This window comes from Taudactylus pleione, unplaced genomic scaffold (genome assembly GCF_031769625.1).
Source record: "Taudactylus pleione unplaced genomic scaffold, aTauple2 ptg000378l, whole genome shotgun sequence".
Lineage (NCBI taxonomy): Eukaryota > Metazoa > Chordata > Amphibia > Anura > Myobatrachidae > Taudactylus > Taudactylus pleione.
In genome coordinates this window covers 8,044,368-8,058,352 of record NW_028284779.1, presented here as the reverse complement: position 1 = coordinate 8,058,352, position 13,985 = coordinate 8,044,368, and the positions used below count along the sequence as shown (strand labels likewise).

Genomic DNA, 13,985 nt, shown 5'->3' with positions numbered 1-13,985 from the left:
CATAAACATATCAGTGCTGAGAGTGGCACAGGCCAGTATGGGTGCGCCGGCACAAAGTCAGGGTGTAATCAGGCACCACCACCAGGGCAGTGTCAGCTGCCACCATGACTTGCACCAAACCGTCTTTTATTGCTGGACGTCTCATGGACCGTCTCTTACCGAGAGATCATTGAGCTGAGACATGAGCTCTCCCATCTGGTCCCTCGCCACGCGCAGCTCACAGGACTCCTTCTGCAGCTTGTCCTTCATCTTGTTCAAGGTCTTCATCATTTCTTCCTTCTCTTGTGTCTTCGTCTCACATTCTCTCTCCTTCTTCTCCAGCCGGCTGCCCAGCTCCACATGTTCTAGGGACGGGAAAAATAACTCCAGACTACTCAAAGCATCTTCTGCGACCAATCCAACTTGTTCCCATCCACCACACTTTCCAATACATCTATACCAGGCATAAACATGCCTGTCACAATTGTCATACGTGATCCCTACAGAGCCACCTACCTTTCCTGAATTTCTCTGCTTGTTCTCGCCATTCCTTCACCTCGTTCTCGTTCACTAACCTGTGGGAATAGGAAGGGTGACCCTATCAGACAGACATTGACATGACGCCATACTGTACAAACGGTACAGTGACCTGAGCTTCTATGAAACAATAAACAACTGTATAACCTATACTTTTTTCTAGGTCCCAAATAAGGTAAAACAGTAATAGCAGCCTATGGTCACTCATCCAGTTTGTTCACCAAGAATTCCATCTATGGGAGAATCACTACTGGGCATTACAGATTTAGGGCCTGATTCAGAGAACAGACGGCAATGCGATTGCAGCTACGATTTCGCACAGAACGCAGCTGCGAAAATATGCTAATATGCTCCAAAGCCTACCCGAGCACAAGAACGCCCACCGCTGCCTTCTCATATGCGTACGACATCGCCTACCTGCGTAAATATCAGTATCATCGAAGCACATCGAGCGGCCATCTTCGCCCCTTGCGGCAGGTCTGATCAGCGGCAGACTCGGCAGCTCTCCTGACACGCACAGGGCTCTCATGATGCGTAGATCACAAAGGCTAATTTATGCACGCCCATGTGACGGCGTTTAAACGGTCAGACACGCCTGCGTTTGTCTGACCACCCTCCCACTATCTCTTTCAAATACTGACTACCTGTCACTCCCTTTGTGCATGGAACCTCTGTGCGTGCGGAATCGCAAGACAATCGTAGCGCGTGCGCAGTGCAGTGTATACGCATGCGGAATGGCAAACAATCGCTCGATCTGTGTAAAATTCGCATTAGCCTCCATCTCTGAATCAGGCCCTTAGGCCGGTATTCAATTAGCCCCAATAATTTTTCAGGGCAAATAAAACGGGACTTACCAGGCAATTCAATTAGACCCCGTTTTATTTCGCCCGAAAAATGATCTGTTTTCAGTCGACTACACATAGGATCTGTGATAAGGTCACGGACCTATGTGTTTTCGCGGTCACGATCGTGAAAACGGGGTCATTATCTGGGTTTATTTCACCTGCCTCTGGCTGCGATAACTGCCGGCTTCGGGGCTAATTGAATATCCCCCGGGGGATCAATTAGCAGCGGTAAATTACCACGGCTAATTGATCCCCCCTTAGTGTGGAGATGGGACGGTCTTGGGAAATGTATATAAATATGTAGAGAATAAGGGAGAAGAATTACAGAAGACTGAGGAGCTTACATTTTAATGATGTTCTTGACATTGAAGTTCTCTAGTGCAGTCACATCAGGGTCTTCACCTTTCTCATCCTGAAGAATGATTTGTTGTAATATCCTGTCTAGGAGCTGCCACTGCTGAAGGTTACTGCCATTACGCTTGTCTATGGCCGGGAGGAGATAATGGGAATTATTTACTAACAAAGCAACAAATCGAACCAACCCAAGCAGAGCATTTGTCTGGCTAATTGACAGGGCTAAACCAACCCAAGCAGAGCATTTGTCTGAGTAGACCAGACCTGGATTTAATCAGAGCATTAGAACATGCACAGAGCTAGATCAACCTGTAGTGATGTGTGACTATTACAACACTGACATAGCTATACAACAACCCAATCAGAGCATTATACTGTTCATCGGATTAAGCCTTTTTGGGACCAGTCAGACCATTAGAATAATGTCAAAGCTAGACCATCCCATACAGGGCATTAGAACATTCATTGGGCTGGACCAACTGAGGACCAATCAGGCCATTAGGATATTGATAGAGCCAGACCAACCCAATCAGTGCATTAGAACGTTCAATGGGCTAGACTGAACTGGATCCAAAAAGAGAATTAGAACATTCAGAGAGTTAGATCAACCTGTAGCCAATTAGAGCACTGGAACACTGGCAGAGCTAGTAACCCAAACAGAGCATTGTAACACTGGCAGAGCTAGTCCAAACCAATCAGAGCACTGGAACACTGGCAAAGGTAGAACAACCCAATCAGAGCATTGGAACACTGGCAGAGCTAGACCAACCCAATCACAGCATTGGAACTGGGAGAGCTAGACCAAACCAATCAGCACATTAGCACACTGGCAGAGCTAGACCAACTCAATCAGAGCATTGGAATACTGGCAGAACTAGACCAAACCAATCAGAACCAGGAACACTGGCAGAGCTAGACCAACCCAATCAGAACATTGGAACTGGGAGAGCTAGACCAAACCAATCAGAATATTGGAACACTGGCAGAGCTAGACCAACTCAATCAGAGCATTGGAACACTGGCAGAGCTAAACCAACCCAATCAGAGCTACGTAGATAGGAATAGAGCAGAATATCCTCATTCACAGTTTCAACTACTAAACACAACAACCAAAGCAAGAAAATACAAACATGGCACACATCGTGGAGGTTGAAGGAACCCCAAACTTCCAACTTATTTTCTAAGACATTTGCAGCAATTTTCGAGAATGTTCCCAAACACAACATGAAGAGCATATATGAAATACTCGTGTACTCACACGGCATCTGTAAGCAGTGCTGCAGGATAGATAACAAGTAGGGGTAACCGTCCGTGTGTTTCAGCTTCTTCTTTATTATCTCAAACATCTGCGTGGCGCTTTTGGTGTCGATGTGAGTCTGTGAAAGGAGCGAGATTTAGATAACACCCTTGTGATCTGGCCATACGTGACTGCTAGTTTGTGTCTACAGATGTGTCCTTCTACATCTTTGCTGCCTACGCCGCAAATCACGCCACGAATGTCACGAGGCGTGTGCACGTAAGCGGATATGCACACCCGCGCCGCCATAGGAATGCATGGTGGAATCGCAGTGTGCGCCATGGCGCGATGCGTGCGCCCGTTTGTAGCACGATCGGCAAAGATGTAGCAGGACACATCTGTAGTTAGTTATAGTTATGCACTGTCAAAAGAGAGAAGCCGCAATTTGAACTTGTTTCACCTGTCTGCATGCCTGTACATGCTCAATAAATAGGCTCTGGCCAAGAGTGTCACATGACCCACTAGTAAGGCAAAACACACCAACATACAGAACATGCACAAAACACACCAACATACAGAACATGCACAAAACACACCAACATACAGAACATGCACAAAACACACCAACATACAGAACATGCACAAAACACATCAACATACAGAACATGCACAAAACACACCAACATAAAGAACATGCACAAAACACACCAACATACAGAACATGCACAAAACACACCAACATACAGAACATGCACAAAACACACCAACATACAGAACATGCACAAAACACATCAACATACAGAACATGCACAAAACACACCAACATACAGAACATGCACAAAACAAACCAACATACAGAACATGCACAAAACACACCAACATACAGAACATGCACAAAACACACCAACATACAGAACATGCACAAAACACACCAACATACAGAATATGCACAAAATACACCAACATACAGAACATGCACACAACATACCAACATAAAGAACATGCACAAAACACACCAACATACAGAACATGCACAAAACACACCAACATACAGAACATGCACAAAACACACCAACATACAAGACATGCACAAAACACACCAACATACAGCACATGCACAAAAAGCACCTAAGTATAAATATAATTAACCGCCTCCGGTGTTGTGTACTATAAGGAGATTATATAAAAAGAATTGCCTGTACTTGAACATTGTAATTTATTCCCCCATTTGCAAAATGCAGTTTTGATCGTAGGGGATGGATACAGAAGTGTCCTCATACACCGAGCGTCTTAGCGCCGTACGGCGCAAGAAGTCCAGCGCAACTGAGGCGCTCGTAGACGAGTAGAGTACCATATTTTGCTTTCAATTTTAAATGCCGCTCACAGCGAACCAGAGATGTTGGGCTGCAGCTTTAATGGCACCCGGAATTGGTATAACACAGGTAATAAGTTGCAGATGGAGCAAAACGGAACTTGGTGTGAGAAAAAGCCGCGGATGCTCGCATCGGAGCGCTTTTAACACAGCTTCAGGCTCAGTCGCTCACAGGTGTACAAGGGCCGGAAGCCCCAGCAGTCAGTGTACTCCAGCAATGTCGTTTGGTCGCTTCTAGTTGTTTTAATTCTGCAAAAAGGATGCACATTGTGAGCGATAAAGACGCTCGGCGTAGCCTTCCTTGCCGCACGGGACCTGGCGCGCCGAGTGGGGATATATGGTGCAACTGGAGCCATAATGTATAAGTATACATCTTTATTCCTAAAACAATTAAAGTATAGCGTTGGTACCTGTACTGCCGCAATACCCATTCTGTTATCGCCACCTCATTAAAGAATTCTGTATATATGCAATAGTCTTATGAATAAATTGTTTTAATTGTTTTAAATTAACAAAAAAATATTTTCAAACTGTTTCATGTCGCCTTCACGTTGGTAGAACTGATACCCCTAATGCTGCCCATCCACTAGACGAGGAAGTTGAGCAATTGAACGATAACGATCGTTCAATCGTTTGCAAATCGTTTGCAAAAATGTCTAAAACGCCCAGCGATGCGCGTGCCCGCTGGTCGTTTAGACATCTATCATCTTTCCAACATGCTGGTCAACCTGAGGATAACGTCAGGTTCAGCATGTTGCCAGATGATTGATGAGCCTGCACTGAACGACTGCTCGTTCAGTGCAGGCTTATCACAGACATAGAAACGACTGCACGATTACAATGTCGTAATGGTGCTGTCGTTTTTATGGTCTGCTAGTGTATGGGCAGCTTAAGCAACATTAGCTGGCAGACCGGTAATAACTATTATTAAAAGTATTCATAAATATTTCCCTAACTCACAGATTTACTAAATACTGTATATTTCACCTAACCTCCGCTAAGGATGTGTATTACACAAATGACAAAGGTCAGTTATATTTTATATTTCACAATTACAGTTTGACGAACTTTGACTTTAATTTCTCTATAACTTTGTTTTATGGTAGCTTAGCATAGTCTACTACACGCAAGAAAAATAACATTACCCTGCAAGCAGAGGCCAGTTAAAGAGAGATGAACCTATTACAGTAATTTAATGAATAGAATGAGGTTATTGTGCTAACACGTGATCTGCATTATTAACATCTACCTATAAATAACAGCCAGACAGCGCACGTGCTGGCCAGAGCTCCACGGACCACATGCTGCGCCCCACCTGTAGCCCCCCCCCCCACTTGTCTGAGCAAATAAACCAATTATCAGAAAGCCAGCGCAAGCAGCCTTACAAATAATTGGAAACATGTAGCGTATTAATCCTAATTATTTTCAGGAGACTTTGTTAATTCAGTACATTCCTTGTTAATGTACACCAGGCAGATCTAATGAGAATTGCATGGACCCTAATAGGCCTATTTATCAAATAGTGGACATCTCCACGTGACTGCGTGTATCCAATATAACGGCAGTATGATGTGACCGGCGAGAAGAGGAGACTGTAGGAACAACAAGAACATGACCGGATAAAAAGGACGTCTCTAAGGGGACTTTGTGAAGTCGTGTTGCAGACAAATGAGTCTATATTTAACTAAGATTTATCTGACATCACTGTGATTGCTGAGAAACATGTTTATTGGTCCCCTGTCATGTGCTGTACAGTTTAGGAAATTAAGATGGGTCAACATCCACCCATAATTATGTTGAATGCTCTAAACTCTTGTTACAGATGTAGCCCCCATGGCTGCAGGGAATGCAGGGCTGGATTAAGGCTTGTGGGGGCCCTGGGGCAACTAGGTTGTGGGGGCCCCCACCAAGCCATTCGGAGCCTACAAGTTAGGATGAGAGCTGGAAGGCTTTGATGAAGTAGTGGGTTTTGGGAAGAATTGTGTAGAGGCGGAGAGTCTGATGGAGAGAGTTCCAAAGGTGGGAACAACACAAGCAAAATCATGGAGGCGGGAGTGGGAGGAAGTAATCAGTTGGCATGAGAGGCGGAGTGCATTTGTTGAGCGAAGGGGGCGGACAGGAGAGTGAAGGGAGATTAGGTCAGAGATGTCAATGGGAGAGGAATGGGTGAGTGCTTTGTAAGCGAGTGTGAGAACCTTGAATTGGGTTCTGAAGGGGAAGGGGAGCCAGTGGAGGGCTTGTAGGAGAGGGGAGGCAGATGTAGAACGTTTGGAGAGAAAAATGAGCAGTGCGGTAGCATTGAGGACAGACTGGAGAGGAGAGAGATGGGAGCTGGGGAGGCCAGATAGGAGGTGGTTACAATAGTCCAATCTGGAGATGACCAGTGAGTGTATTAGGGTCTTAGTAGCATCCTGGGTGAGAAAGGGTATGATCCTGGAAATATTTTTGAGATGGAAACAACAGAACTGCGAGAGGTGCTGGATATGTGTTTTGAAGGAGAGGGGTGAGTCCAAGATAACTCCAAGACAGCGCACTTTGGGGCTAGAGGAGATAGTTGTGCCATCAGGGTGGGAAGATGATCAGCTCAGTCTTAGACATATTAAGTTTAAGAAAATGCTGGGACATCCAGGAAGAGATAGCAGAGAGACAGAGATACAGGTGAGGAGAGAGCGGTAGAGGTCAGGGGAGGAAAGGTAGATCTGAGTATCATCAGCATAGAGATGATAATGAGGTCACAAGAGCTGATGAGTTCACCTAGAGAGGACGTATAGAGAGAGAATAGGAGAGGTTCAGGAGTACAGCCAGAAGAGGGCAGTAGTCCAAGGGAGTGAAGGATATGCAGCAGGATAGGGTGGTCCACAGTCTCAATAGCAGCAGAGGTCAAGGAGAATGAGCAAAGAGTAGTGGCCCTTGGATTTGGCAGCAAGGAGGTCATTGCTGACTTTCGTGAGGGCAGTTTCAGTGGAGTAGAGAGAACGGAAGCCAGACTGAAAAGGATCAAGGAGGGAGTGCGAGGAAAGAACGGTGGTAAGGCAGTTGTAAACAATACGCTTGAGGAGTTTGGAGGCAAAAGGGAGGAGAGGGATGGGACGGTAGTTGATGAGAGTTTTGGGATCAAGGGTATGTTTTTTAAGAATGGGGGAGACAAGGGCATGTTTGAAAGCAGAAGGGTCAGTGCCTGATAGGGAGAGATTAAGGAGGTGGGCAAGATGAGAACAGGCACAAGGAGAGAGGTAGCAGAGAAGATGTGAAGGGATAGGGTCAAGGGGGGAGGTAGAAGGGAGGGAGGACCGGATGAGGGCCATGACTTCCTCTCCAGATGCAGGGGGGAAGGATGTCAGAGTAGGTAAAATGGATAGGGAGGGGTGATCTGGGAAAGGAGGAGGAGGAGAGCTGGGGGACTGGTGGGATATGATGTCCTGATGTATGGAGTAAATTTTAGCTGTAAAGTAGGTAGCAAAGTCAAGGGCAGAGAGCAAGGAGGGGAGATGAGGAGGGGGTGGGCGGAGGAGGCAGTTGAAGGTGGTGAAGAGATGCTGGGGATTTGAGGACCCCAACACCACCATCATGGCAACCCCGGGCCGAGGGATGTGAGAGAAGGTGAGGCCCCCAGAGAAGAGAGCTGCAGGAAAAATGGTACAGTATCAGAGGGTGAAATCCAGGTTTCAGTAATGGCTAGGAGATGCCAGTTGTTGGAGATGAAAAGGTCATGGGTGGGAACCAGTTTATTAAAGAGCGATCTGGCATTCCAGAGGGCACAGGATAGAGGGACAGGAGAGATGTGAATGAGATTATCAGGGTTGCTGTAACAAGTAGGTGAGATTAATTTGGGGGTCCGAAATGAATAGAGTGGAGAGATTGTGTGGGCACCAGTGCCTGGAAGGGAACCTTTATGTGGTGGGCAGGGAGGGAGTATAACAAGATGTGGATGGAGGTGGGATGAGGTGACATGGAGAGGAGGGTTGGAGGAGGGATTAGCAGTGGGGTAGTAGGACCATGGTGGGGTAGAAGAGAACGAAAGTGGAGTAATGGGAGAGGAGAGGGAGGAAGGCAGACAGAGGAGAGGAGATAAGGGAAGGAGGAGGTGGAGGAGACATGGGGGAAAATATAAAGGTGTAAGAAGGGAGCAGAGTAGAGGATTAGGTAGACACTGAGTGAAGGGGGAAATGGAAGAAAACATGGTCATATAGCGGCTATGGTGAATAGGGGAAGGAGAACTGGTAGAAGGAATAAAGTATGAATGTGAGTGAAAGTGCAGGGGATTTTCAGAAAAGCAAGTGAAAGAAGGAGTTGTAGGACACCAATAACCTCCCGTCATTCAGGCACTCACCATGTCAAACCTCTTAGCCAGCTCCACCTCATCCTCATTTCTCACCATTTCAAAGAAGTCCAGATGCCTGTAACACACGAAAATAGCACTGATGTAACACGCAGAAAGGAAACGTTACACATATTAAATAGTACAGCGCATGCCTCTTCTTAATGCCTGCTGCATTTTATGCAAATGAGAGGAATAGAACGACCATTCTAATAGTGTACACAGAAAGGTGACCTATAGCTACTGCAACACTGCGTGTGGGACAGACAGGGTAAAATATTATGGGAACTGTAGTCCTACAACAGCTGTGGGCCACAGGCACCTAAGGCCAATGACTATGGTTTATAAACACAAATAGTAAAGTCTCTGGCTGGAATAGCATACGCGGCGGTTACTGGCACAACATATCTGGTTATCTGGACTGGGCACACAGGGAGCTTATACATGGTACCTGTCCAGGGTGGCATTTTCATGTCTTCTCAGCTTGTCGATAACTGGCTGGATTCCCAACATAAGGAACTCGTATCGAAGATGTAACCGAAATTCTAAGTTATCCTTTGAAAATAAAACAAAAAGCAAAATAGTGATTCCTAGTTCTGGGAAAGGAAACAACGTAAATCGGACAAAATAAAACAACTCTTATCTTAATCACCTGCTTCCATTAGTGATATACAGTCTGTCAGGGGATTAGTTGTACTGCTGTTATAAATGGACTGCTGATGGATTAATACCAAGTGTATAAATACAGGAATATGGTTTATGATGGTTTCTGGGTGATTGTAGGGGGTGTATTACATTACTGTTTCATAACATATAGCCATAAAGTATCAGAGAGTATTTATTAATCTTAATTTATATTACTAACCACTGAGCCACCGTGCTGCCCAATAACTGCCTGCCTGAAGTGACCCACCACTCAGCAAACAGGCACAGTCCTGGTTAGAGCTACCACAGACGTTCTCTTGGCAAACAATTAATAGTCCCAGCCGAGCCGCTTCGTTCGTTCTATATGTACTTCTGGCATATGTCTGCAGCGACAGCCAGGCTTCCAGCCCATCCATCATGTCTAATATGTAATTTCCCATTGTCACTAAATGACCTCACCGCCCGTAATATTGCCGAGATGTCAGGCTTGGTGACTAGCCTGTGATCCCCAGTATAAATTATTCTTTTATTCCCAAGCACCAAACCGTTAAGTAAATAAACAATTCCCTCGCAGCTAATAGATGTGGCTTTTCTGCAGAAGGATTGAAAATGATTCATATATTTAATGGATTTATTTTTAAAGGAGGACTACAAATGTGTCCTCATACACCTAGGGGGTACATTGACCAAAGTGCGGGGTTTACAGAAGTGGAGATGTTGTCCATAGCAACCAATCAGATTCTACTTATCATTTATCTACCACCTTCTAGAAGATAATAGCTACAATCTGATTGGTTGCTATGGGCAATAACTCCACTTCTAAAAACCTGCACTTTAGTAAATATACCCCCTAGTGTCTATATACGTCATATGGTGCAGATTGTGCGTCTTATAAGCATTGCAGAAAAGCCGCTCACAGCTGTATTAGAGACGCTGGGCTGCAATATTCACCACAGAGGAATTGCTTTTACACACATAGTAAGTCGCGGATGAAGCACAACGGCACTCGGCGGGAGCAAAAGCTGCGGCCGCACACATCGGAGCCCTTCTTACACAGATGTACAAACGTCGCACATCAGATTGATCAGTGTACGCTGGCAATGGCGACTAGTTGTTTTATTATGCGAATAAGATGCACAATTTGCGCGAGAAAGATGCCCGGCGCCCCGGCGCGCCGACAGGGGCTATTTGGTACAGCTAAAGCCGCAGTGTCAGAAGAACACATCTGCACACGTGTCACATTACAGAGTAACATTAGTCCTGCTCTGACAAGGGTCGGACAATTACGGATCCATCTGTGGTCAAACGCTGGCTAAGTAGCTCTGAAACAGGGCCGGAACGGAAGAGTTTCTATCAGTCGCGCCATTGAAACTTCCACCAGTCCTATAGCAGGTGCAGATTTACTGTCTGAGTATGGCTCACTAAAGTGAACGATCTGAGGGCCTCATTCAGAGACGGGCGCTAATGCAATCGCAACTGCATACGCTCACGGATCCCAGTTGCTAAAATATGCTAATGCCTTTCAAACCACAGCCGAGCATAGGGACGCCCACTGCTGCCTTCTCCTATCCGTCCGAGGACGTGCAACAGCGTAAACATCGGTAACACCAACACACGTCGGAATCACGCATCATGTAAGGCAAGTCTGACCAGCCACAAACACTGCAGCTCTCCTAACACGCAGAGAGCTCCTCATGCTGCACAGGAGAACGCCATGGCTGATTTATGCACGCCCACGAAACGGCGTTTAAACAGTCAGACACGCCTCGGTTTTTCTGACCACCTCCCCGTTACCTCCCCCAAACACTGACTACCTGTCACCCACTCTGCAAGTGGTTCCTGTGTACGAGCGGAAATGAGATGCAAGCGCTGCGCTTGCGCAGTGCGATGTTCGCACATGCGCACTGGCAAACAATATCGTCATCGGGTCTGTCTTTGAATCAAGCCCTGAGTACGCAAACACTTCTGCCAAGCACCCGCGTCACTCCCATAACACGCGGGCCCATAATACGGACCACCTCCGTGCATCTGTTTAGCCACCTCGTAGTCGCCGCCCAGGTAGACCCGGCACTTTTCCAAGACATCAACGATACTGTGCATCTTACTTGCAACTGCGCATCTGTGCGCACACTCTGTGTAACGCAGGAGTTTTTAGAGATTTCCGCGTACACGCAGTAACAAGAGATCGCTCAGCTGCAACATCTTCGGCATTCCGTGCCACTCGGAATCAGGCTGCAAATGTATTACTGTATACAGGGATGCCTTTAGGTTACATACACAAACTTGCTGTCAGCAGCCCTAATTTGGGAATAACATAGTTAATCCAATTGTCCTTTATTGGTGAGAGAAGGAAATGGATGCCACATGGGAGTTTAAATTGGCAGCTGTCACCCTGGAGGTTAGTGTGTGCCATCCAGTAAATCAGACCAGGTTTCAGCTGTAACGCCACTCCAAAATAATACTAAAAGCACATTACCCAACCAAAATGATTACGCTGGGCCAATCCCGTGCTGGAATATCTCCTGATACTGGAAATAGCCTGAAATCAGCTGTTGGGAACTGCTGACATGGTTGCGGCAATGTGGCGGGCATACATATTACAGTGTTGGTTAGGGCAGAGCCGTAACTAGACTTTTTGGTGCCCTGTGCCAGAAAGAGCATTGAGCCCCCCTCATTTTTCAAAGGGACATAGGCCCTCATTCAGAGGCGCCCGCAAAATGCGAGCGCTCGTTCTGAATGTGGGCGGCCGCTTCTCTTTTGAAGTGCGGCCTCCTGGTCGTTAGCTAAGCTGCGGGTTACCACCCACAGCTTTAGCGACCGACCAGGTTGATGGTCGCGATGGTCTTGACCATAGCGACCATCGGGGCTTGCGATGAGACCCTATGGTTGGGTCTTGGCAACCGCAAGCCCCAGGGAGCTTCCTGCTCTGATCGAGCAGGAAGCTCCCCACTGACATCACTGCGGCCGCCCACAAAACGGCATTCGTTCCTTAAGGAAAGCCTCCGTTTGTGAAACCACCCCCCGCCACGCCTACAAAACGGGGCGAGCTGTCGATCAACATCGACAGCCGCCCCTTTTGTAGTGAGCTCCGGAGCGAGAGAATTTCTCTCTCGCTCCGGGGCTTGTGCACGCGCAGTGCGGCCACTGCATGTGCGCAGGGCCTAAACATCGACGTGCTTGCGTGCGTTCAGCGCTTGCGAGTGGGTTTGAATGAGGTCCATAATGCACCCAAAAAAGGGCCATGGCTTAATGGGGAAAGGCCAGGGAAGAGATAGGAGAGGCTAGGAGATGCTGGGGATGAAATAAAAGGAATCTAAAAGCAAGAATGATAATAAACAGAAATGTGACAGGCCCAAATAGCACCCCTTGACCTGTGGTTCCCTGTGCTACGGCACCGGCTGCACTACCCTAGCTACGGCCCTGGGTTAGCGGTATCAGATATACTCAACATGTCCTCCATATGCTACGTCTGACATTTGTTTCATCATTTTGTTTAGTGGAGTTTCCCTTTAACCTGGGCACTTGCAGGGGTGATATGGGTTCATGGTCCAGGACCATCTCAAATTATTTATGGCTAACGAGATTGGCAAAACTTGTGCCGCTTGCTACCAAGCATAAAATATGTGGACAAACAGAAGCACAACCCTGTCCACCACCACATAACTGACCTTAATGATGGCAGATGAGCACAATTTACTTAATTTAATCATTTTTGGCCAAGGGGTGCCATAAAAAAAAATGCTGGTACTACTGGGCGACGTGATTCAAGGAAGCTTGGGAACTGCGGTCTGTACTGATAGTCTTGTGCAGGTCCCAACTTTTACTAAGTGCATTCTTTCTCTTTCATCCATGTATGTCTATGATCAGGCAGATTAGTTTAGGTCCACTTCCCTGTATGTCTGTGTTGGACAAATGAAAGTTACTATATCTGCCTGATCATGGTAATATATGACTGTAAATCGCAGGCAAAAGAAGAACAATGTATTCTGTAGATAGACCTATACAATCCAATAAATTAAAGTTTTCTGAGGATGAAAAACCCCTTCTACTCCTATTATGGTATGGAAAAAGCTTTATATCTACATGTTATATACAGAGTACACCTCAGGGCCGGCTCCAGGCACGTTCGACTAGTGCGTCGAACATTGGCGCCACCCCACCCAACCATTCCCGATTTCAGCGGGACAGTCCTGTTTTTTAGGCACTGCCTCGCTGTTCCACCTGCGGGGCGAAGTGTCCCGCTGGTGGTCACCAGCTGTGCGACGTGCCGCCCCCCGGAGAAGAGGAATGGATGCCGCACGCATGCGTGCAGCATCCATTCAGTGCAGGAAGAGGGCTGGGGGCAGCCCAGCTACTGACGTAGTGCTGAGCTTGCCCCCAGCCTGACATTAACTGGAGGCATGCCATACGGCCACGCCCCCAAATATTGTCATTTAGGGGGCGTGTCCTATGGTAATTAGGTCACTCCCCCATTTTCGGCCGCGTGTAGGTAATGGGTGTCTAAGTCCCGTTCTGCACAGGGCGCGGATCCCCCTGAAGCCGGCCCTGGTCTATCTATCTATATGTATATACATATTTGTAAATGTAAGATGCCTTTTGTGTTAGATCACTCTGAATTTAGACTTTGTATCCTATTAAATGCTTGTGTCACATAAATTAGACCATTGAGCTGATACGGACGGTCACAGTCAGCCTGTG

The 13,985-nt window shown here is 46.8% G+C and overlaps 1 protein-coding gene across 5 annotated transcripts in view; it reads right to left on the bottom strand.

The window, feature by feature from the left end:
* DAAM2 (dishevelled associated activator of morphogenesis 2) overlaps nucleotides 1-13,985 on the bottom strand; it is a 319,828-nt gene that overhangs the window by 91,600 nt on the left and 214,243 nt on the right. For all 5 annotated transcript variants that reach the window (XM_088445364.1, XM_088445368.1, XM_088445366.1 and 2 more), the window contains exons 8-13: nucleotides 9,094-9,197; nucleotides 8,655-8,721; nucleotides 2,974-3,091; nucleotides 1,706-1,844; nucleotides 496-554; nucleotides 160-344 (exon numbers count right to left, since the gene is read on the bottom strand). In XM_088445364.1, coding sequence (XP_088301490.1) covers nucleotides 160-344; nucleotides 496-554; nucleotides 1,706-1,844; nucleotides 2,974-3,091; nucleotides 8,655-8,721; nucleotides 9,094-9,197 — 672 coding nt within the window. The remainder of the gene's footprint in view (nucleotides 1-159; nucleotides 345-495; nucleotides 555-1,705; nucleotides 1,845-2,973; nucleotides 3,092-8,654; nucleotides 8,722-9,093; nucleotides 9,198-13,985) is intronic.